We start from the raw sequence: 26,173 nt of genomic DNA on the forward strand, positions 1-26,173 counted from the left end.
TCATGGAACTTCCCAAAGCTTACCACACCTCCTTAATCTTACCCTCAACAAGCAGTCCATGATTTGTTTTGCTATACACACCCATCGAGAAAGCAGAAATGCAAGCTATACTTGGTATTTAAAGTCTTATCTGATCTTAAAGGTCTTTTCCAGCCTCAGCGATTCTAGGATTCTGTTAGAGACATGATTTAGTGGTGGGCTCGGCAGTGCTGGGTTAATGGTTGGACTCGACGAGCCTAAAGGTCTTTTCCAACCTAAATGATCCTATGAGTCTATGACTAAAGACAACCTAGAGAATGCTTACAGCAGTCACACACACATACAAGCCGGTGTTACATACAAACTCTTGAAAACACCTAGTGTTAAATGAACAGAATGGTGCTTGTCAGAGGTGCCACCACTCACACGCTAGGAACCACTACCCAGGAACAGCACACTGAGAGGCTCTGCAGGCTGGTCTTACATTACCCAAAGCTACCACGACTTTGGTCTAAAAGGACTGCCTCTAACAGCGACAGGCGACTGAGTACACCTGAACTGCAACCGCTAACCCATCCGACAAAGGTTACAGAACATGTATCGGTGGTAACAACTTTTGGTCACTGTCAACCTGGGGACAGGATTCAACACTGACCTAGAGGTGAATGGCTTCATATCACAGAATCACAGTATGGTCAGGGCTGGAAGGGACCTCTGGAGCTCACCCAGCCCAACCCCCTGCTCAAGCAGGGTCTCCTAGAGCGGGCTGCACAGCCCAGGCGGGTTTGGATGTCTCCAGAGAAGGAGACCCCACCGCCTCTCTGGGCGGCCCGGCCCAGCGCTCCGGCACCCTCACGGTAAAGACGTTTTTCCTCACATTCAGGTGGAACTCCCCGTGTTGCAGCGTGTGCCCGTTGCCCCTTGTCCTGGCGCTGGGCAGGGCTGGAAAGAGCCTGGCTCGCCACATCCTCTTGGTGCTCGCCCCTAAGATATCTGTAGGCATCGATGAGATCCCCTCTCAGTCTTCTCTCCAGGCTCAACAGCCCCAGCTCTCGCCTGTCCTCACCAGGGAGATGCTCCCGTCCCCTCATCATCTTTGTAGCCTCCGCTGGCCCCTCTCCAGCAGTTCTCTGTCTCTCTAGAATTGGTTTTCCATTACCCATCCTCAGACATTATCTCCTAGAAACATCAAACGTAAAACTCTGTAGTCAAAAATATTTTCATGTCAGAATTAATTTTTAACCTATGAAAAATTAACTTTACCATTATCAGACCTTCACTGCAACTTTCCCCATAGCAGTGCCCACTTTGCAGGGCGCTACAACTGAGCAACTCCTAGGCTGCTGCTACTTAACCAGCAAGAGAAATTGCTGCATTCTTGCTAAGTGCGTGTGGAGGACACTTGGGATTCCCATGTGCCTTCCCTATAGGTCAGCGCATGGAGCGAGGGTGTAGAAATAATGGTCCGTTTCATCTATCAGATTCCAGCACTGCACAAAACATTCCTCCTCCTCTGACTTGGCACTGGTACCCCACCTCTTCCTTCCAAAAGAATGCATAAGTCCCAATTTAGTGGAAAAAAAAATAATCTAGGTCTTCAGCAAAAGCTATTCAATGTCTTATGCTGCAAAGCACTGCTCTGTCATGTAGACTGTCACTCTAGCGCAAAGCTGCTTTGTTATCATCAAGCTCTGCACAGAGCCTTACATTTTTGCAGGCTGGACAAAAAGCTTTCTCTTCTTCAAATACAATAGAAACAGATATGCACAATGCAATCCTTTACACTGAGTAAGTGACCTCTAACCCAGTCCACCTGATACTCCTGTACCGAGCATGTGAAATACAATTACAGTTTTTCTGCTTCAGAAAGAAACCAGAAAGCGACTGCCAGCTTACGCTTGCTACCAGATGCTTAAAGGATGTTTTCAAGAATTCATCTTAGGCAAGCACAGACTAAAAAGGCAGGCAAAAATCTCAAAAGGCAAACCGTTTCTGTGGTTACATGGTGCATGACTTTTGCTCCAGCATTTCTACTGAGGAACACTAGATTAAGTGTCCACAGACAGATGCTTTCTTTTTGGAGGACACTGTAAGCATTTGAAGAGCTGGAAGACCATGTTGAAAGACTTGAAAATACATAGTAAAGAACAAAGTACTGACTGGTGGGTACCTTAACGGGTGGCACCAGACCAATACCAAAGCAGTGAACACTAAGAACTCAAAATTAAGTCTTCCAAATTCAAGTCCTTCACATTGCAGCCATTATACTCTCTGCGCTGTTGCAAAGTGTCAGAAGACTGCTGTCTGACGAAACCTGCTGGGAATAGAGGACTAAAATCCTTCTAGAAAACATTTATTAATTTTGGTGGTTTTCCTTGAAGCAGGAGTGGGGCACTTCACATATACACCTGCAAACGTTTAACAACAAAGACGACATGTTTCAGAACATGACCTTTCAGGATAGCATTATTTTTCCTAGTTATGATTCAGAAATAGAAGACTTATGAATTTACTTGTATTTTAAGCAGAAAGAGTCAACCATTCAACTTAAGACTGCAGTATTTTCAGAATTAAAAATAAATAAATAAAGCTGAATGAGACAACAGAAGTGAGGCAGCACAGCTCTTCTGTGCATAGGTTAAGTGTGTGGGACAAACGAACAAGGTTTAGTGGTGATGTCGAAATAGAAAACACAGAAGGTGATTACAATTTATATTTCCGTGCTGCCTTTCAGCCTGGAAGATCCCAAATATTCTCTCAGAGCAAGGAAATACAGACCTCTGCAGCAGCTTCTACCTGCCCCAGCACTCGGGAATGCTCTGCAGCCTGAGCAGACAAAGGGAACAGAGACTTACACCAGTATTACACGGGGACTTTAACTGGACAGTTGTGTGTTGAACTACTACGGCACATTTCTGCATTCAGTTTAACGGCTTCCTCCTCTCAGGTAAGGCTGCATGTCAGCATCCCATTAAGCTCTCATAATTCTTGTACATGTGGTAAATCACTAGCGTCTTATAAATAATTTGTGATAGTTGTTATCAACATTGACATCACTGTCAGCTGATGCTACATAGAAACCACAAGGTTGTTTCTGTAACCCTGGGTGAATGAGAAGGGCTAAGAAATCCTGAAGCACTTTGGGCCAGCACCTTGCCAAGTCCAGATTTAAATGAATCTCCATCTCAGTACTAGGGAGCAACTGAAGTATGTCCTGCTCTCCTCCTCCCTACTGGGATTGAAAGGCATCCTACAACACTCTTATTTTCATGCACCACAGAGTCCTAAAGAGGCAGGTATCATGCCATTCCCCATGTTCTCATGTTGTTCAGCCCCTTTATCCTTTAACTCCGATCCCTCTTACACAACTGGTAGGAAGAAGGCTGTGCTTGTAAGCTTTACAATTACAATGGGGTGTAGGCTTTGCTTTTAACCCATGCAGCCCCTATTGATTCAGCAGTTTATTCAATCATGCTGTCTGAGGAGCAGTAGAGGACGAGAGACAAAAGGTACCTCAGTCCTCAAGTTCCCATTCTGGTGGCTTGTCCAATATATTATCAAACTACAAGACACACCGTATCTTCAGGTTTGGATATTTTTTTTCCTCCCAGAAGGGTCAGTCTATCACACAGATCACTTCCTCCAATATTAAATACCAGCCAAGTTCGCTGCTGTATTTATTCTTCCACTTGTCTTGCCAAAAGCTGCCTTTGTGCTCGCTCAACATCAAGCCAGCTTAACTCTGCTTAATGTAGGACTACTGACTCTGTCTCATCCTGGGAAGCTGAATTTGTTTCAGTCCATAAAAGAGGCAACACATCGACAGTGGGTAGCCTTTTTCATTACAGCTGTACATGCCCGGTTTGCTGTGTAATACAGCCTAAGGAGATCAGTGACCAAAAACTCCAGTCTCCTGCACGGCACAGACCAAAGAAATTTGTGGATCAAGCATTTATGGTAAATAAAAACTCAGGATCAAACCAGAGCTCTGGTCTGCCACGAAGAGCCAAGGTAACCCTAGTTGGTACCTATAAAAGCAGTTCTCCTTCAACAAGCTAGTCACAGTAAGCTGGACTGGCTTGCTGATGAGCAATTGTCCTTCAGCAATCCTCTTGAAATCCTCCCTTGGCAGAAGCACTTTGCCGTCATGTTCATGGAAAGACTCTCTCTTCCTGGAGCTCTGCCTCAGGCATGGTACTCAAGCAATGGGAGTCCCTAGTGTGAAGTTTCACAGAAACAAAACATCTTCCTTTCAGTAAGGGTAAGGAAAAGGATGTACTGCAATGGGAAATCACCTAGCAGTAATTTACATACAGTCCTCTCCTCTTCCCTTTCTTTCCCCCTTCTTTCCTGCTCCCTCTAAAAAGCAACTGTTAAAAAAAATCTTCAGTTTAAACACAAATGAGTGAAGAATAATCTTTCACAGAGCTGGAGGAGTATCAGTCTGACTCCAACTTCCTTGATGGCAGAGATAATAGCGTGATACAGGCTTTTAAGCTGTGATGAAAGGAGAAGGCAGTGACAAATTGAATTATAGTTAGTTTCCTCTTTTTTACGGCTCAAGATTGACCTTGGCTTCTGGGAGTCCTTCTGAACTTAGAAGGAAAGAAAAATGGCAACTTAAGAAACAATAATCTATTTTGTTCTCATCTATCATGTCACATTTATATGGTTTAATAATTCAGGATACAGTTGAGCAACTAGAAAGTGTTGCACATCCCATGAAGAAGCTAGAAAATGCCTTTTCCCAACGATAAGAAATTCTAGCAATTTATACAGAAATTCTAGCAATTTGTCCAGCTGATTAGCAAGTGATCTGTTTCATGAGACTAAAAGTAACTTGTGCTTGGAAGGAAAATCCCCTGCTGGAGAAAATTCAATCAGATTTTCTCAGAGATGAGACATATTAGAAGTAGTCCCCAAGGAAAATGGATTAATCAACAATGTAGAAGTGAAATTGTTTAAAGTAAGTGTAAATGTAATTTGCCAAACGGCTTTTATCTTCCCACAGTTGTACATGTTCGTGTATATTAACAACCTATACAGGTTTATATATTTACATATAAACATATGTTTGTAATAAATAGTAACATATGAATCCAGTAACACGTTTACACACATGTACACACACTTGAAGCAATACATTAACACTATTCTACCAATATCATGTCTAGGGACACGGAAAAAAGCCCTGAGCACAATAACTCATATTGTGGGTGGATTTTTAAAGCAAGTAGAACATTCAGTAAAAACCTCTCCGACATACATACCTTAAATTTTAAGACAGGTGGTTTTGATTTGGTGGATGCCTTTAACTCACGTAACCTCTCTTCTATCTCTCTCTTCCTAGAAAACAGAGATCTTTCTGAGATTCAATAAAAAACGTAGCCTTAACCTCTCCGACTCAAACGGCCATTCCTGTGGGGTCCAACAGTTTTGTCTGCTGGAAAGAGAAACTGATGGCATCAGTATTTCTTGGAGGCAGTCCACTGGATTTAGAAACAATGTGTGTGAAATCCCGTTTCTCTGACCACATAAGGAATCAGTCAAGACATGCCAGTTTCCTTGTTCACCCCCCCAAGCATCTGCCCACCCTCCTGACTCAGGAGTGACTCACCTCCTGTTTCCTTGGTGTTTCTGCAGCCAAATCACCTGTTTTGTGGGCTTTTTTTAAAAAAAACAAGCTACAAGAATCTCCACGGCCCAAGCATTATTAAGTTTTTCTATATTGTGTTGGACTGGAGGACAGTGTCCCACCCTTGCAACTATCATTAAAAAAGGTTGTTCACCTGTTCTTCTAGTCAGCCTGAATTAAAGAAGCATCTACAATATAAAGCACTCGTATGGATTGGTAAAACTGCCCTCATTCCCAGCAGCAGGACATTATGCCCTCTTCAGAGCAGGAAACCACCACCTCCTCAAGTTCCACAGAAGTATTATGTAAACAGATATGTTAAGCTTAACCTCTGCCATCCTGATTAGAAAGAAGCAAGCCTGAACCTGAAACTTCTCAAAGACTGTTTTTTCCAAAATGTTTGTTTGCTTTAATGAATGTGATTCAGTCTTAAAAAAGGAGGCGTGCAGAATTCTTGACCCTTGTGAACTGCTGTGGAAGGTTTCCAATATACAACCTCACATGCTGTGTGTATGTTATTTTACAATGTAGAGTATTTATACATGCCACAACACACCCCACTCAGGCATAAGCATTTCCAGAAATCCACTGTGTGTTTACCAACCTTACAACACTAGAAATCCAGAAGTTACAAGATGTCAGCAGTACATTTCATATCATCTCAGACTGAATTACACTAAGATGGCTCACAAAATGGAGAGCCACTCTTTCTATACAGAAGTGCCAGTGTCAAATGGTATTTGGATTACTATGGATACAACCCGAAGCAACTTCAGACGATGCCTAAAGAGCTGGAGCATGAGTGTGAAAACAGCAATTTTTCCCTGATCATATGCTAGTGATATGCCTGAAAGGTCATCTTACCACTGGACAACTTCATTACATTTCTTACTTGCCTTCTTTCAGGAAGACTGCACTTTATCCAGACATGCCACTGACAGAGATGTCCTGTACCAATCCCTAATCACACACATGCTGATTTCAAGCACAGCAGATCTGATACTACATTAATGCTTCCCAAATACCCCCCAATATTAAGATACATTTCAAGAAGGAACCAAAAAAACCTGGTATCATGATTTATCCTCACCTCCCACTTGAAAGATTAAGCTACTGTTATTAGATTATCTACAGGTGTCTCACAGCACCTCAAAACCCAGGTTAGGACAGGAAAATCACCTTAGCACTGTGGAGCCATCACGATGATCTGCAAGGTCCCCTAATAAGAATCCCTACCAAGACTTACAGGTTGCTGAAACCGAGATCCTGTTTGTCACAGCAGGCAGTGCTGCCTCGCACTCCAAACACCACAAGTGTTTCTAGACGGCAGGAGGAAGAAGCTAGTAAATGCTCCTCAGCACAGTAGCAATCCCATAAGCCCAATCACAGCAACTGCAACATCTGTGTCCAGCTGGCGGAACACAATTTCCAAGCTGAGCCTAGGAGAAAACCTCTTAGTCTCCTCTAGAAACTTCGGAATTTCACTGCTCAGGTTCTGCTCGGTATTACAGCTCACTGCCCACCTGCAAGCTCTGTTGTGTTTCCCCTCAAGTATCTGGAGGGCTAATGGTCTGCCCTTCTCCTTTCTTCCTGGCTATCACCTGCCTCCAGTGAGCAGGAGCTAGTTGCTTGGTTCTGGTACAGCCCTTAGGATGTGGATTCAGAGCTCCTATTAGCAGTACCAGCTCCCTGTGCCTGCTCAGTCCTGTATTTAGCATATATCACTGCTGTTCAGCACCAGCAGCAGAACATCAGCCACAGAAAGAGAACAGCTATGGTAGGTTCTGGAAACACTCAAAGGGCATCATCTAGGGATGCAGCTTTCTCCTTTTATAATCAGAAGTGGATGCATTACCGTTGTTTAGTTATGCGAAGTTCTTCAAGTAAATGTTGCTCCTCATAGCTCATCCAACGGTCTTCAAGCTCCTCCTCTTCTTTCGGCAGCAGCTGTTCATAAAGGCTGACCGGATTCCAGCCAGTCATGATGTCGTAGGTGATGACGCAGCCGAGCGAGTGGGATACAATTGAGACTTTCCCTCCTTTCTCCTCAAACTCTGGATTCCGGGAGCAGAAGAGCGTGTATAGCCGGTTCAGCTCCTGCTGCAGCCCTTTCACCAGCTATTTCAAGAGGGTAAGGAAAGAAAGTTTAATAGCAACATCTCATTACTCCTGTTCATGTATGTTCACATACTACACTGACCAGCTTCTCGAGCATGCATCTAAGGACGAGCATGATGATCATCCTTCAGTTAGGATGGTTCACTTAGGCTGGGAAGATAAGCGCTTGGTTGAGTGTCACTGACTCAGTGGTTCATCTCTCCCCTCCAGACCCAGCAGCAACCATCACACAGCACACATGGTGACCCTAGAACTGCCACACTACAGCCCAAGGCATTGCACTGAAATCAACCCTCAAAGAAATGACAGCTGTGCTGAAGGTACTTAATAGCATCCTCTGAGGGGAGCAATTGCAAGGTACTTGGTTTTCATCAGCATTCAGTTAGCACAACAGTGACTATTAATAGAGCTGTATTTCCCTTCTCACTTGTTTCTCCCCCAGTTCCTCTGCCCTTTCACAGCACTGAATGATTTTCCTGTGTCAGAGGTTCAGCTTGTTTTTTTAACCTAAGGAGGCTGGAGGCAGCCTGAGCCACACATGATCTGAAATCAACTCACACCTCTGCCAGGAGCTCGGCACATCACCCTAGACAAGTCATACTCTCTCTTCTCCATTTATCAAAATGGGCAACAGCATTCCTACCTCATTGCAGGGGACTGGGAAGATAAATCCACTAAAATGGATATGCTCAGATACTGCAGTGATGGCCTAAATGAGTTCTGGGAAAATATCATCAAATTGCTTTTGGATCTTTGCAAAGCATATTTGAACTCATCAAGTCTTTCATTATTCTGCCTGCTGCGTGGCTCCAAGGAGATGCAGCTTTCTGTCCTACTTCCCCTCCTACCGTACCACACCTATTGTAATTTCTTCCAATGGAATCAGAACAAAATGATGCTGTTAAAGAATAACAAAACCTCACCTCAGGCAAAAGGAAGATATGGTAGGAGAAAAAGCACGAATGAGACAGGCAGAGCCATTTGAACATTTGATATAAACAATGCTAAGAAAAACAGTTTTCTGGTTACAGGTTTCTAGGAGGCTTTTGGGGAAAAGCAGTAATGTAACGCGGATCTCAAATATCAATCCTATAGTACTACTGCAATAAATACATATTGGTCCTATGTTAACTGAGTCTTCGAGAAGCTTATCTCCTTCAACTCCTACACATGCATAATAATGTTCAGATTCACAGCATTTTTTAGAGGGAAACATTGAAAGATGTGAGATTTAGGAACTAGACAATACAAAAAAGGCAGCTTTGCTTGGGAAACTCAGCATGGTAACTGAGCAATGTTTCCAGACTACGGCGGCATAGAGGAGGACAAACAAGAAACTGTAAATCACTCCCTTGTTAGCAACAGGAAATTAAAGCTATAGAACATGTAATTTGAACATGATTTTTCAAGAGCCTGAGTCATTACTCAATATAAGTATGAATGGCACTACAACTGTCAGTGTTTGATACACATTTTACTGAGCGAGTATCCACACATCAAACCCCATGCCTGAAGTGCTATGAAATTATTAACAAAGCCTTGCAACAGCTTGAAGAAATAAGTATGATAATACCCATTTTCAAGTATTTTTGACTGTGACACTGCCTATTGTGTTTGGCTCTATACAGACTTTGGCACTACTTTCCCACACGAACAAACAAGCAGAGGTTTTAGCAAGACTTATTGCTGAAAACAGAAACCAGGACTAGCTTTGGCTGGCTGGCATTTTCTCCATTTAAAAAGGTTTTCATTTAAACCCTGAACAAAATAGCATAGATCTGTTGAAATCAAAAGTGTTTTGGGATTCCTGCCAGGAGCTCAGTGAAATGAGGGAACACTGGTATCCAGCAGTTTGCATGGCTGGCTGCCGTGGTACCCTCCAAAGGAGCCAATATACACCGTCCCGCCGTCGGGGACCTCAGCAGGGAGCCAGGGACCCCCACCCATACAGTAGACAGTCTGGATGGAGCACTGGTTTCAGAGTCAGTGGTGTTAAAAATACCAAGCAAACTAATGCTGGACTTATCACGGCTTCCAGCATCCCTGTCAGTACATCAGGGAGATGAGCAACGCCATCTTGTTTTAATAAAATCCTAAACAAGCTGTGTTAATACATCTCAGCATCCCCAGATTTCTTCTCTGGTGGGAAAAGCAAGATGCACAACAACTCATGTACTTCCCTTGGTTTCTTGCTGCATAAAAGCTATTGCTGGCAATGGCCTGCCCAACTTGCCCAACAGCCCTGTACCCTACTCTCTTTGTCGCCTATTCCTACACAGCTTATTTCCCTGGAAAAGCAGGTATTTTCCAGGAAGAATGATATTATGTCCATCTCCCCCCCAGCCTGTGGCATTTCATTACAAAGGTCTTGTTCTCTTGCTATCTGGGGACATAAGACAGAATATTCTTGGTGAGCCCTGGTTGGACACTGAGTCCAACCCTGTTTTTAACTGTCCTGCTCCTTAAAAACACACTGTTACTGAGACCTTAGGCAAAAACGTGGACAGCAACAAAGAAACTGGGCATGGATTTCCACACAGATGCAGATTTGGAAGTTTTCAGGCCAGAGTCTAAGCATTTAATTCAACTAAATCATCTGACTGAGATTGTTTCTAAACTCCAAATCACTGGTTACCTAACTTAATTGTAGAGTAGAAGGTCTGCTGTAGTAAAGCCTCCAGATTTTCAGGCACTATGAACAGTCTGGTTTGCTGCTATGACAAACCCAGAAGCCCTCCACCTGCCATAAGCGCTTATGGATATCTGTATCTTGCCAACAGCTCTGTATCAGTACTAAGATTAGAAACTCAACCTTTTGGTATATAGTAAGGAAAAAAAAAGAAAAAAGCATATTCATTTTAAGTCCTAGCTAAAAAATTAATTCGTTAAGCAGTATAGGAAGTTAAGGTAGTATTTAACCCTGATTTACTTTCTTAAGTCTTAAAAAACATACAATATTCTAACTTGTAAAAGTAGAGCTTGGTTTGGAAAGGGCTTTAGTCCAGCAAGTGTAACATGAAGTGCTTTCATATTGCTTTTGTAGTTACAGCTTGATATATATCCTAACACTCCATATAAAAATACCTTCTGTAAACATCAATTGGCTTTATATTTGTTAAAATCAGTGACTTTTTTCATTGAAACTAAACATGAAAAATACAACTACCTATCAAATTTTCTTGCCTAGATGGCATCACAGTAACGTTTTAAAAGCAGCTTTTTTTTTAATCCACAGCTTGTCTTTCTGCTCCCTCTAAAGGGTCCATGACAGTCTGTTTAATTAAAAAAGAAAATCCAACAAAATAACTCGCTCCTCGGCCTCCCAAAACCACAACACCCGAACGGCTGCTCCACATCTATATCTCTGTGTCAGGCTGCAAGTAAAGGGTGCCTCATCCTGAGCTTGCTGACAGCTCCTCCTGCTCTTCTCCATCTACATCAAATGATTTCCTGACTAAGGGAGCCCCTTTTCCACTGGTTTTCCCAGTGCTTCTGCCAGCCCCAAGCCTCACTGACTGCCAGTCCATGGGATCTATTACGTGCTTAGGAAGCACCTGCTGTTTCTGCCTGAAAACAGGAAAGCAGAAATCATCCAGGAAAAAAAAAAAAAAAAAAAAGAAGGGGGAAAAAAGGGGGGGGGGGGGGGGAAAGGGAAGGAAAAAAAAAAGTGGAATGCAACATGGCCTCCCCCCCTCTCTCTTTCCATCTCCCCTCTTGCCTCCTCCCTCCCAGTTTCCCAGTTCCCACCTTATTTTGGGGACCAGTGGCACTGAATGTTCAAAGATCTGTTCCTCCAGCCCCCACAGCAGTGATGCTCTCCAACAGCTCCCTCAGCAGGGCTTTCACTAGGCTTTCCCCACAAAAAGGCTAGAATTTGAGTTTCTGTCCAACCCATATTACTATCTCCTAAGGCTTCTCCCACAGACTAAATAAGCTCAAATATCTCACAGAAGAATAAATGCAGCAGCAGTGAAGTGAGTTCATTTTTTTCCCCCTGTGCAGCTGCTCCCACAAACGCCACTCAGTGCTCTGACTGCTAATCTGCTAGCTGCTCTGCTCTGCTTCCTTACCCTCAGCTCTTCCAGAAGGACCAGTGAAAGGCAGCATGCTTCTATGTCCGTTACCAACGGATCAAACCACCGTAACAAAGGGAACACTTCCTATTTCTTTAAAAAGTAGCCGTATCAAATCCCTTCCTCCCAGCTGACCTTTCCACCACAGTGTTAGTTTAGCGTCAGCCTGAGGACACTGCAATATTTCAGAGAAAGGTACAGAAAATCTTTCAGTGTCCCTATTTTCTTCCTTAGAAAAGTCCTCTCTCCCTGTTCTGATTTTTAGGGAAAAATTTCCTAAGCACCTTCTGCAGACCAGTTGTTTCAGTAGATAAGTTTAGTGCAGGGTTAAAATGCTACAAGCCTTGTAGCTGTACCACTGCAAATACTTATAGATACCCAGAGAAAATTAAATACAAATAAAGCAGGACTTTGCAATGCCAGAAGCCTTTAATGCAATCCAATTTCCAAGACTGATTCTATGGCGGGTCATAATCAGGCACATGAGGCACCCTGCAATTCTCAGGCTGGGGAGAAAGCCCTTACACACTATTCAATTTTTAGACCTGCTCAAAAGTGGCAGAAGCACAGACACAGCCTTTGATACAGTCTGCTAGAGCAGCATCCAAGAAACCGATGTGTTCCCTACATGTTCTAGTCTGGTCCCAAAGGGCAAAGGAGAGACTTGATTTCCAGCAGTCAAAGATCTCGGCAAAACAAGAGTGAATGGAGAAAAAATGCCACCAGACAACTCAACAGATGTGGTACGATGCTGTTCCTCTCTGAAGCTCTTCTGGGAATGTGTTTCATTTTTGCTTCATGAAAAGGAGATTGATTACTAGTTGCCTGAAGCTCCCTTTATCAGCTGAAGTTTTGCCAATAAATCTTCCATGCAGGAAACTCAAGCCTGCAGGATCAAATTACTCTGAATTCATCAGCTTATACTCTGACAAACTGAGGTTAAATACTCTATGCCCTCCACAAAACCAAATTAAAGGCAGAGCAAGGAATGGCCTTTCTGCACATCCACGGAGAGCTAGCGTGACAGCCATGCAATTCAAGGAGAAGCCAAAAACCTGACTGTTGCTGACTAAGGCACAGCTTGCCGGACTTGATCAGGCCAAAAATCCCCTCTGCTTTCCAGCTACATGCCTGCTTGGCAGATGGCTTCCAAGAAGTCAAAAAAATAACAGCCCGTTCCACCCATTCAGGAATGCTGGTGACAAGGGCATGTGTTTTATAAAGACAAGACGGGAGTCTAAGTCATATGAGACACGCCACTGTCATCTCAGGCAGAAGAAGGAGCTGTGGCAAGCCCGGTAAGGGCAGAAGGATCATGTCTCTAACCACCTCTTGGGTACTGGTAAGCCTGAACTGCTGGATCATGATGGGGAGCAAGTAACCATGTAAGCAGTGAAACATCCAGAGCTGCTGTCTGCCGAAGCCCTTTTACGCAGAAAATTAACAGCGTCCTGTGCTGAGCTGGAAAAAACCAAACCTCTAAATCCCCAGCACCAGCATCCAAAACAGCTGCTCATTCCTCCTCTGATGCAAAAGCAGCCTTGTGAGACACCAATGTAAATAAGCACGCCTGTTCTATGCAGAGCAGAAGGAAGACGGCTGCGTGCATGGTAGACAAACGCCTTCTGGACCCACACCAAGGACAGCCAGGCAGGAACAACTTCATCTCCTACCCATTCTAATGGGCAGATCACTGTGGTTGAAGCGGCTTTTCAGTGTATGCCAAAAGTACCAGGGTAGAAAATGACATTTCCTCCTCAATAACCAGGAAATGAGTTTTTTTTCCAAGAAAACCAGGAGTACAAAACCCCTGCTGGCACCCTGAGCACAGAAGCAACGAAGAACTTGTGCTGCCCTTGCTCAAATCCTCAATGATCTGCCTACTGCCAAAACTTGGATACAGCACACAGTCAGAGTCAGTCCCAATCTCTTTGGTCGGTCAAAGCCAAAAAAACCACTTACTCTCCCACTGGGCTATGCTAACTGTCCTCTTCTGAGATTGCTCTCAGCTCTGACCACCCCCTTGCTGTAACCTTCAGAGGTTCTTTCTCTCTGCAATCTCCACAGGACCCTCACCCACTGAACAATCTTCTCACATGAACAGCTTGAAACCCAAGGGGAAAAAAAAACCACCAACAGCTACATATGAAAAGGGAGTGCAGGAAACCTGACCTCTGCAACCCCTCCAGCTTGAATAGCATGACTGTTTTTGTAGGCTTCGTGGGAAAGGAATTTTAAGGAGATCTGAGGAACAGTGAGTTTTGCAAGCAGCTCCCTCCAAATGTCAAGAGAACTTCAGGAGAAAGTGCACACTTGTTTGAAATTCCGCAAGCAGGCAATAAGAAGATAAATGAGCCAACTGGAGGTAGAAGAAGGTCCTTAGAAGCCAATAAAAGAGCTGCAGCTCAAGGACGGATTGTGAAGGACCACAAAAGCAAAGATAAGGAGTGTTTGCTTCAGGTGAACCAGGAGAACATGCCAGTATGCAACGCAGAGATGGCGAGACTGTTGACCCTCCAGAATACAACAGCTGTCATGCTCCCTGATGGCATCACTGACGGATGCCAGAAGAGTGTCACAACAACAGATGAGAGACCAGAATGAGACTTAGCTGTGTGAACAGATAGCAACGGCTGCGTGTCTCAGTGATGTTACAGAAAAAGGATTGGCGGACCTGCCCAGACCTGAGTCTCTTCTCTCAGTACCTCTCTTGCTGTTGAAAAGTTGAATCTAACCCGGTTCTAACCAAGTTACTCTGTTCAAGACTAAGTTTAGGTTCAGGCAGACCCAGTAACCTATCACTTTATAAAATTGAGAATACATTTAAGGACAATCAAATGAATTAAGCAAGCCATGAAAGTGCCGCCAAGCAGCTCCTTGACTATTAGATTCAACAGAATAAGCAAAACCAGTGTTCAAATAGCCTCAGTTAAAAATTTCCTGCTACACATCTCTCTTGTTTTCAAACACACATAAAACAATTGCCTTTTATTGCTGAAAGCAGCGTGTGAGAGGACATTTCCATTGCAAAAGCTCGTATCAGAGGGGTGAAAGCTCCAGTAAAAGTTTATACTTAACCCCAATTTCAAGAGTATAGTTGTCAATTCTCCTTTTCAATACGTGTATAAATAGCAAACCATCAAGCCGTTTTAAGGTGGACAGTGAAGTCTGCCCAAGGGAGCAATGCTAGGCTGGCTGCATTACGCTGCATTCCCCCCGGCCTCCCAAAGCCTGTAAGGTACCTCCAGCACCAAGCTCACAGCGCTCATGTCCCCAGACCTCAGCTTCTTCATTTCCTCTCCTCAGCTGGTGAGAAACGTTCAATGCCCACCACGTTTCCCTGCTCTTCAGCTGTGGCAGAAGTAATCCATAAACATTTCCTACTAATCTTCTGAGGCTACTGCAATATTTGCACTAAATCTTTAGCAATCTTGGGATGACAGATGTAAATAATATTTATATCCTGTACTAAAGGCATTTTCTGCCAAGACATAGATCAATAATTTACAGAATTACAATTAGCCTGCAAGTAAGTACAGTGAGGATCATTAAAATAAGCACTTAACATTATAATGAAGGTGAGAACACTAAATTTACTATGCATCAATTAGTCTCTTTAATCTCTGTTACAGCCATTTATTATTTAAGAAATATGAAGCTACAGTGACACAGATGTGAAATGAAGTCACCCACTGAAGACACTAAACTCCAAGATTATGTCACCATAGATGGCACCAGCAAGGTCAGAATTAAGATGTGAAACGACTGTTCATTTAGGAATAGGCATGTGTGCATCAAAATATCAATTTACTGCTTTTCCTTATTATCTGTGCAGTGTTAAAAAGGGATTATCTTTTACTCATCATGGACCACTATATAGATAAGGACCTGTGTAGCACAATTCGCTTGCGGCCACCCACAAACGCCACAGCTGAATCTGTTGGCTGCAGACACCCTCCAGAGTGAACTCTGAGACCAGACTGAGATGTTCATACGGCTGTACTGAATTATTAATACCTGTCTGGAATCACATTACATGTCAGAAGTCAGAGACACCTTTTGGGTATTCTCTTACCACACCATAGAAGAAACAATACTTGAAATCAGAGAGGGGGTCACATCCACCACGCTCCTGTAACGCTTAGCAGCGCAATCCGGCTGCATCTGAAACAGCTCCCTGCTATCTAATGTAAAAGCTGATACCGCAAGGTTTCTTCCCCCTGAAAGAAGATAGTGGCTACCCACTTGCAAATCCCTCAATGAGTTGTTAAAGAGTGGTTAAAAGCTTTAAAGTAGCCGTTCCGTTACTTCTAGAAGTGGGGGGAAATCCTTGGAAGTAGAAAGAATTTCACATCAAAGCACTGCTGAGTGCTGTCAGGTGAACGGCGACTTTACCCTTCCCGAGGCTGAACTCACTGCACTGCTCAATTTATTTCACAGAGGCACAGCAAAGTTTAATGTGATCCTTTTCAGATACTTTCAGAATTTAATGGAAAGCATTAGAAGTGCCTACAGTATACAAAAGAATCATGTTGGTGTGACGAAGTGCAAGCAGGAACACTACATCTGAGCAACGCGTGACCATGTGGATACTTGAAGACAAGGCTCATTTCTGAGCTGGAATGAGCACTCAAAGTGCCCTAAAATGGCTCCACACTGAACCTGGTAAAACCCCCCGACCTCTTCCAGAAGAACGTTCAACTTGATACTATTGTGTTTGAACTCTGTAAAGTTAGGTCACAGAAAATAAAATGGGATGAGTAACAAAAAAAAAACCCAACCCCAAACCAAAACAAGTCTCCTTTCTGCACGTAAAGGCAAAATAAAAGGTAAAAAAATACACAAAAACTATTTAATGACCGTGAGCTTTACAGAACTCCTAACCAAACGAGTAAAGTCAAAGTAGTCACATCCCTGACAACTCAAAGGCAGAACACGAACTCTGTAGCTGAATGAACACAAGAAAACCTGCATCCCAAACCTTTTGACTGCAACACTGAAGATGCATTTCAGAAACCTGTTCTTCAAGGTTTTAATGTTTCATTTGTAACAGCACTTTCTTTTTTTTTGGACAAATACCTGCAATTCAAATTGTACACCTTTGCTTTGAGAAAGTTGTAAGATTATCAATGCAGTCTGAATATGGCAAGGCATGATCAACTTGTGCATATTGTTGCAAACATTCCAAGAAAATTCACTTGATTAGGTGAAAAAAACAACTTACGTCTTCTGTAATCAGATCTAAGCACAGCCACAGCACACTCATTTTATTTGTCAATTCTCAAACCTGAGAGATGGTGATATACCTGAAAAACTACAGTTCTCCTGAGCAATGAATTAAATTTCTCATGCATTGTTGGCCAGCATACCTGAACTTCACTAATCCACTTCCCATAAAATGCCCACAGACATGCCAAGCCCCTAATGCAGTTTTTTTTTTTTTAAATAATCTATTTTAAAGTTGCCAGAGAAGTTTTCATCACTTGACACAAAAGTTCATGCTGGTCTCAGCTCCACAACAGACAGAGAAATCTGACACACAGCAGCGCACCCAGGAACCTTGAACAATGAACTCTGCGTCACTGAGCAACAGGAGAGCTACTGCTTTTGGTACACCTATTGCCAGTGTTGGAAGCTTAAAAGGCTCATAGCAATCTCACCACCACTGCTGCTACCACGACAAGAGGTATTATTAGGTAGCTTAGGTTTAAAAATTATGTTGCCAGTTTAAAGGACTTAAACACACCTAATTTTAATGAAAAGGAGCATCAAATCCCCACGTAAGCTTTGGAAGTGTCTCTAGCTTTCCACCTCACCCCAGTGCACCAAGGCTGCAAAAAGATTACCATTACTTCATACATAAAGTAGTCAACACAGAAAAAACCCTACAATTCCTATAGAAACTAATTCTAAAACATCCCCACAGGGTTTTCCCATAAGCGTGATACACAAAGGATGCTGCTGGGGTGATGTATTACACATATATTGTGGGCTTTTTATCATTTATTCAAGGCTTTTCCTCTCGGGTTAATGGGGTCACCTATAGCTACAGAGCCTAAAGCAATACACGTGTGCCTACACAGAAATGGCAAGGTAAAATGGGAGCGTCCAGTACAGGAACAGTCCCCTAACAAACATGTCCACGGATTTTGCAAGAGGTAAGAAGAAACTCAGCTCTATGGACTCCCACTGCTCTGAATATGCAGACGCATGAAAATGCTGTAAAAAAACATTCCCATTTCTAAGCTGCTGATACAGATCCATTTTAGACATTTCTGCTCTGAACAAATTACATCGATTGTACTTTTCCTGTTTTGCTACTCCTCTCACTCCTACATCTCTGTGTTTTGATGGCTACGGATGTCCATTACATACTTGCAAAGTGTTAGTTTCTTTATAGCAGGGTCTCCCAGAAGGAAACTTTGCTTACATTCCTAAGCCCAGTTGTTTCAGCCTCTATGTCCCTTGCTCTAGTAACACTTACATAAAATCACACTTACTTCATCTCTGTAAAGAGGACTTGTATAATACATGATATCCATTGCGCTGCTGTTCAGCATATCCCTTAAACCTCGTACTTTATCTGGAGTAATGGAGTCCACCGTGTCTGAGGGGGTGGCGGGGGGAGGTGCGGGGGTGGGTGGAGAAAAAAGAAAAAAGGCTTGAGTTACACGTCTGAGAATGATAAAATCCCAACAAGGCACGTGCAGAGAACACGGCATGGAACTTCTGGGGACAATTTTGCAGACTGCAGCTACTGGAACAGCAAAAGAACTAAGTAATGTACCTCCATCAAGGGTAAGTTTTGATCTCCATTCAACCGGAAGAAATTCGACATGCGTTGCAAGATTGGAAAAATACTTTTCTTCTATTTTTCTTGCAGTATCTCGCATGCTATAACAAAGAAAAAAAAAAAAAGAACATGTTCCTGTAAAGACTACTGTTGGTGGTCTTATCAAATAAAGCTAATGCATCCAGCAACAACACATTTATTGCATTACTACTATTCAAGTATGCAATACCTGCTTACTAACATAGGTAATTACCTCAACCTCCTGTTTCTGTTACAAAGTACTTAAACTGTCATATAATGAAAAATTCTGTGTATTACATGCTCTAAACAGTTTAAAAACCTTTAAATATATTGCACTATGGGCTTAACATAAACCACTTAAATTCAGTTGAAAGGTATCTGTTAAGTCTGGGGGGTTTGGGGTAGGATGTCACTGAAAATTAAGAATTTTACCACTGCCTTGAAATCCTGAATCCACTGAAATCAACCATTTGGACTATGTAAGGAAGACAATCCAGTGCTTTTAAACAGAAATAAAATATCAAAGATGTTGCTTGAAAGGTCAGAATTTTATTTTAATTTCACATAGCAACTGAGAAGGCTTGAGAGCTCTGAAGTGAGAAACAGGATCACTTACTGGTGTTTCAACTTGGAGAGGCTAACAGTCCTTTTAAAAGACTTCATATTTTTAAAGCATATCTGAACATGAACATTGATGCACCTCTCTCAAGGGATGTGAAAAAAACCCAAAGTACATCTGACCTTCTCTGTTGCTGGAGGGCAAGGGGAATAACAGTATGTTAACACTCTTTTAAAAATGCTGTTTTACTTGTGTTGTATAAAAGACCCATCCGTAAAAAATGAAACCCAGCATGAAATGATACAAGATAGTATAATACCCATTCATTCTATCAAAATCAGCAACCACACTGAGAAAGCATTATATTTTCCTTTCGTTCCTTTACATTAATCTTGGCTCCCAATAGTATTAGCATTTTTAAAGATGAGCACGACAAACTAACTCCAGCCAAGGGTCAGCACTGCTGGGTTTCCAGCAGCTGGTTCCCAGTTGCAAGCATCAGAGGGTTTTTTATTTCTGAGGCAAACCCCAGAGTTCCAACTTTTTTTTTTTTCTTCTATTTTCAAAGCAAATCCCTTTTAATGATTGCTACAACCAAAGGCATGATGACATTAATCCCCCATCTGCACTTCTACCAGTCCATATATGGTTTTGTAAGTTTAACCCCCTAGCTGAGCCACTTTCCTTGAATATATTAATGCTCCTCTGTTCTCCTTCAATAGAAATGAGACAGTTTAGCCTAAATCACTGCTAGCACCTGAGACAGTAATCGCTTAAGCTGCTCCATTTGATGAGCAGTGTCTGCACCAACACAGCATTAGCACTACACATAGACAACTCTGCCAAACTCCTGTCTTAGTTTCAGCCCCCTTTAAAACGAAGCCAGCAGCACACAGCAGGCAGCTGCAAGATGAAGCCAAGAGCTGCCCAAAGCTCCTCCGTGATGTTTGCTCTCTTGTTCTCCTGCACAAAATTTGCTCTTAATCTCTCCGTGTAGCTGTTGCCCCATTCAGCCGCAGCTCGCTAGCGGGATTTAGGCTGTGCAGGAGAGCTGGAGGCCAATGTGTCTGGTGGAACAAACACAGAGATGAATTTCAGGCACCACCAGCAGCTCCTGAGGGCTGCAGAGATATGTCATGGTGGCTTTGGGCAAAATGCCTTCCATCTTTTTACTTCAGCCTTACCGGCTGCACAGCAAGAGAAAAACACACTTCTGTGAAGAAGGGGTACAAAAGCCAACACCTTGCAAAAACATTATGTTTTTTTCTCCAGGGAAATGAAAAGCCCATTTTGCTACTCAAAAAGCAGATCAAGGATGTACCAAATTTCAGAAGCAGGCGGTCAAAACACTTCTCTATAACTGACACCTGCTTTCTGGGGAAGAGGAAGCCTCCTTTACACCCTTTCTTCCAAAGCAGTTACCGATGGCCTGACCAAACAGCCAAGAAATGCAACAAATCAGCACCTCTGCTTTTAAAGCCTGGTTTGATTGCACTCCTGATCTCCTAGTCTCTAGTCCAACAAGATGTCAAAGGTTTAAGTAAAGCAGAAATCAGCAAGAGGATCTGTTGAAATCAGGGTTGATGTACGGCCTGATCTGACCCAGCTTTGCAAAGCACAGAACAACCCTCCCCATCACGACCCTGCACAAACATGCCTCTAGGGACACTTATCTGAGAGCCCAACTTCAGCCACATGGAATTTCTAGATTCTCAAGAAGATAAAAATTCAGTAAGGGACTTCAGGAATGTTGGTGTCTTAAGTAATCAAAACAAAAGAGGAACGCACCTGTCTGAACAAATCAGAGGGTTACTAGTACAAGGAAATGCAGGGACCTAAAATGTAAATGAATATTCTTTGGAAATGCTAACAATTCCTTGGTATTGCCAAATGAGCTTAACCTTCTCTGCATGAAGGATGGTGGCCAACTAAGATGATTCAGAAACAAGTTTAGCAGGAGACCAGCCAAGCAGCAATCTAAAGCTGCTAAGCTTAAAAGCATAGAAATGCTAGATGAATAAAGCACAAAATTCTACAAGGCAACAACTACTTTAAGTGAAGGAACCGGTAAATAACCTGGTCCTAACAGTTCAGGGAAAACTACCCAAACTATTTACACATCAGTAGCAGCTGTAAACATTATGAAGAGAGCTACTGACATCCTCATCTTCAAACATGACAGCTACAGGGCTTCTTCCTGTTCAGAAGGGTCCAGGTCTTACTTAAGCTACTTACAGGCAAACTGACACAGAGGACTTTTTTTTAACTGCAAGTCTCCTTTCTGAAGCTAGATATCTGAGTCGGGAAAAAACAGTGTAGTCTAGCAATTCTGCCAAAGCTTTTGGCAAAAGCTTCCAGTCTCCCCTCCTCAAAGCTGTGCCAGCTTTGTGTCCTTATCCAAATTTTGTGAAAGGCAAAACCTGATTTTACTCTGATCTGGAGGGTTCCCCCTGACGTCAGCTGAGGTTGTCCAGACATGGCCCTGCCTCTGGCAGAACAGTCCCAAGCTTCTGCTAGAATGATTATGGATAAACATTCAAAAGCACTCAGTTACATTAGAAAACCAAAACCCAACTCTGCATGCACCTTCCTTACGCCTTGCAAAATACATTCTGGTAGAAGCGCACAAAAGCTCTGTTTCAATGAATTTTAATTACAACCTCACTGATATAAAATCAAATACGCTGCAGTTGCATTTCTTGGTGTTTCGGGTGTGCCCCTCCACTACGACTCACTGCACTGCGCACTGACCTTATGAAGCTGGTTAATAACTGCTGACTGAAGTTTTGCAGATTACAAGCCATGTAGTTACCAAAACATTTAATTTTTATGCCTTCCACTAAACTTTTGGAGGCAATCCAGTTCAGTGTTACTAGCCAAATACTGTCAGAGGTGCTATTTTTTCCTCTTTCATTATTTTACAGCAGCAATGTCACACCACTTTCCTGATCACAAGAATCATGGAGGCACTGAAAACACACCAGCAGAACAACTCCCAGTGCAACACATCTCATTTACAGCGAATGGCACCATACAACATCTCCTACTGATTCTGAGCAACAGTTTGACACTATAAATTCTAAATACAATTGTGGTATAATTGCCAAGCAATGTGGCTACGCTCACACGCAAAACCTCAGCATATATACCTGCTATACACACACTTACCTGTTCTGCTATAAAGGTGCTTTCTTCTTTTCCTTCTTCTGGCTTTTTAAAAATAAGTATTTTGAGCTATTTTATTAGATAGCAAGTCTCTCTACTCACTTGCTAAAATAAGACCAACTGAAGTAATAAATTCCCATCTAAACAGGCAGAGAATTCTTCTCCTTTCCAATACAAATGGATGGTAAAATACTGACCCCAGAGCAACAATTACTTCAATCTATATATTTAAAGACATGGTAACAACTACAATTCATGATTTTCCTAAGGGGAAAAAAAAAATCATCTAGGTGCAGATGCAGCACATCTCTTAGAAAGCATTTTGACATATTGCTATTTTCCATGCAAGTAGTAATGGCCTGAAAATAGGTACTTTGAGACTCACCATAAATAAAATGTGCTTGGCTGCCTTTCTCTGATTAAACCAATAAATAATAAACTTGTATTTTCACAGGTATACATCCTTGCTTAAGCACGTATATTCCAGAAATACGTTAACATATTTAGGATTATTGCTGTAGTTTTTTTAATCTTAGGCTACTAATTTTACTCTTGTGTAGTAGTCACAAACACTACCTTAAAAACTGGTGAGCTGCAAACCAAGTTAGCTTCAGCTAGTTCACAAATTTTATAAAATGTCCTTGAGAGCTAGTAACAGAGCAAAATGCCTGAAGGCTTGAAGATGTTACTCATTTTATTCCCAAGTCATCTTTGCAGACTCTCTTCTGCTAGATGATCCATAGCCAAGAAAAAGGGAATGGTCTTTAATTTGAAAACCATTACACTAGCCAACTTCTTACTCTGAACTCTTGATTTAAGAGCCAGGGCAATGGGATGTCCCCACAAAAACCCCCTACACTCTTGTTTACTGCCTGCAAAGCTGTGTGGATCCATTCCTGGATTTTGGTCACACAACTGGTCAATTATGCTCTAAAGCATTCCTCAACTGCTTTCACCACCCTGAGTGCCCTCAAACGGAGGGCAGCACTCACTGACTCTTTGAGGAAATAATACCATGAGATACTGAGGAAACTCAGGGCTGGCTAGAGCTAAATTTGGTAAGTTGAAGCGAGAGTAGCAGGCACGAGTGATAAAAACTGAGATCTGTTCAAGCCAGAGGAAATGAAAAGGAGGCTGTTTTCAATAGCTTAGCTGCACCGCAGAAACAGCAACTCAAGTCTTGCTCAAGGAGGATTTCAAAGAGCAACTGCAAGACACAAGTATCTTCTGCCACTGTTCTTCAGGGATTTATCTGCTCTCAGACCAGACACATTAAGACTGCTGCTCTGTAACATATGCAGACTCAATTTTACTTCAGAAGAAAGATGGACATTCTAGGATGCAAAGTAAGCATGATCATGATTCACACTCCATCCTTCTGGAGAATAATGGGATGCTGCATGATCAAAGGAACTCAAGCTTCTGGTTAGTTGGTTACAGGATCCCCGAGACAAGCCTGTGGAGATCCAAGTGCTTCAAGTGTGAGTGCCTCCCTCTCCAATACTGCTTCCCAAATGGCAGGCAAGCTTGCCCTTCACAGTAAGATGTTGCCTTTGGCATAAAGCAGATCAGGCATTCCCCATTCCCGTTGACATCCCCCTGCCTCCTTGCCACTCACTCCTATCTTCCAGACAGGGTTCCAGTTTTTCAGATCAGCTGTAGTGATCCAGTTTACAATGGGACCATACAGATAGTCCTGCTGGTGCGGGCAAGGAAAGGGCAGAAATGAGGGCTGGGGGGAGGATGGGAGTGAGAACAGATCCAGAGATACATCTAAGTGCTAAACAAGTTGTTACAGCTCCTGTCCAATATGCAGTCATGTGTTAGATAATTATAAACGTACGCAAAACAAGCTCTTATGAAAGTATTTAATGTCCTAACTATCACCTTTTACCTCTTGGGCTGAACTTCTCATTAAGCTTGCAAGACAAACTCAAGTTGAAACCTGTAAGACAATTTTTACCATTTGGATACTTAATTTCAGAATTATTACCAGCACTGAAGAATGAAAAACAAGCATGTAGTATGTACTTAATGCAATGCAAGCGTTTACATGGAAAATAAGCAAAACTACCACATATCTGAAACCCTAAAAACTATAGGAAAAATTTTACAGGAAATCTTGATTTAGGATTGCAGCAGCACATATTTAATACACTGAAAGGTCTCTGAGAGGCTCTGCACTCTGTAAGGGCTTGCATACATACCACTGGAAATTTACCAAAACGGCTATTCTGAAGTAGTTGTTATAATGATAATCCGCAATTAAAATGCTTTCTAATGGGACTTGCAATAAAAATGTAATTGGTGATTATGGAACACCAAGATGCTGCTGCTTGTGCAGACAGCAATTTTTTGACTATGAGCAGCAGCACAGACAAATACAATTTTCGAATCAAAACAGAAGATTCAGACAGAGGCAGGCAGATACCACCTTTAGGGCAACAGCAGCCAAGAAGCGTCACAACATTACAGCTATTATGGAAATACAGAGAACAGTTACTTCATTCAATTTTCAAGCACAGGAGCTGATGAAATTTAGGTGGTCAGCCTAAAGGTCTGACCCTTTACCCAAGTTAGGTAAAACAATAGGATTTTTTTGTAGAGTATGTTGGAAACATGGACAGTAACATTCCTAAATTCTATTTCATATGTATAAGGACACCCCTCCCCACCCCCAATCTAGATGCACAAATTCAACAAAATCAGAGGTTAGGCTCCAGTGAAAAAATGTTCCAAATAATGATAGAAAAGTGTGCACAGTAAAATAAAAGGATATCCCCAAATGATATTTTTTTAGGTTAACATTGTGCCTTATCAGAAACCTAGTAATGCCAGAATACTGCACCTGATGGCAAATAAAAACCCCCTCCAATGAAGTACAGTATACCACAATATCTTAAGTTTCTATTACACCAAAATACTGAATATACCATCTTCTTCCTTAAATATTCATCCCTGTGCTACCAAAGTGGCTCACAGTACATTATTCTATTCACGTTAGGTCAGCTGAATCACTGTTCCAGCCTGGAGGAGGTACTGTCTCTTCCCAGATGAGTTCTGCAGTTAATATCAGCACTGACAGGAGCAGCTTGTTGTACCAGCTGCCGTGCTACATTTAGCTAATAAATGTGTTTAACTACACCGTGAAGAAATAAAATTATGTCACATCTACCAAAGACCTGTTCATTCAAGCATCGATAAAAGCACCTTTTCCATCCACCTACTTACAGGACATCCTGTGACCATAGCATCCAACGACATTAATGATTAGATTGAACTCCATTCCTTAATGAAATTAGCTCATATAATTTTAAATTACCCTGGAAGAAGAGTTCTGTTTTCACCTCTGTAACCAACAGGATCTACCTAATGATGCTGATACATCACATGAGCTGCACCAATTTCCTCTCAAGGCAGTAACGTGAGGACAGAGCATGTCGGATGAGCTCTGGTAGGGTCTCTCACTGGCCTGGGTTACAGACAGAGTATTCCATATCTGGGTTATAAGCTGTATTTCTGCACTTTTTCTTTCTTTCAGGACCACTTGTTCAAATGAGGCTACATTTTTGTGCTATGAACTGAAGCGTTGCACTCACACAGGATGAAATAAATACAAGCATTATCCCAGGGCAGAATGAACCCCAAAAGAAGCAACAATAAATATATGTGGCAAAGAAAAAAAATGCACAAGAGGGTTTTTTTTTGTGGATGGCAGAAAAGGAAGGCACTTGAACAACTGTTCTCTTCTGCAGATTCCGGAGTCCCCTCCAAGTACCATACAAAAAATGCAAGGAGTTTGGCTTACCCAACCTGCCTCATCTCTGTTC

General features: G+C 42.4%; 1 protein-coding gene across 3 annotated transcripts in view; it reads right to left on the reverse strand.

Annotated features, from left to right (window-relative positions):
- The window catches only part of DDHD1 (DDHD domain containing 1), a 69,901-nt gene that overhangs the window by 6,149 nt on the left and 37,579 nt on the right, over positions 1-26,173 (reverse strand). For all 3 annotated transcript variants that reach the window (XM_080394383.1, XM_080394385.1, XM_080394384.1), the window contains 4 exons: positions 18,593-18,699; positions 18,306-18,412; positions 7,470-7,732; positions 5,250-5,325 (listed from right to left, as the gene is read on the reverse strand). In XM_080394383.1, coding sequence (XP_080250509.1) covers positions 5,250-5,325; positions 7,470-7,732; positions 18,306-18,412; positions 18,593-18,699 — 553 coding nt within the window. The remainder of the gene's footprint in view (positions 1-5,249; positions 5,326-7,469; positions 7,733-18,305; positions 18,413-18,592; positions 18,700-26,173) is intronic.

Source organism: Falco punctatus, assembly GCF_963210335.1.
Source record: "Falco punctatus genome assembly, chromosome: 7".
Classification (NCBI taxonomy): domain Eukaryota; kingdom Metazoa; phylum Chordata; class Aves; order Falconiformes; family Falconidae; genus Falco; species Falco punctatus.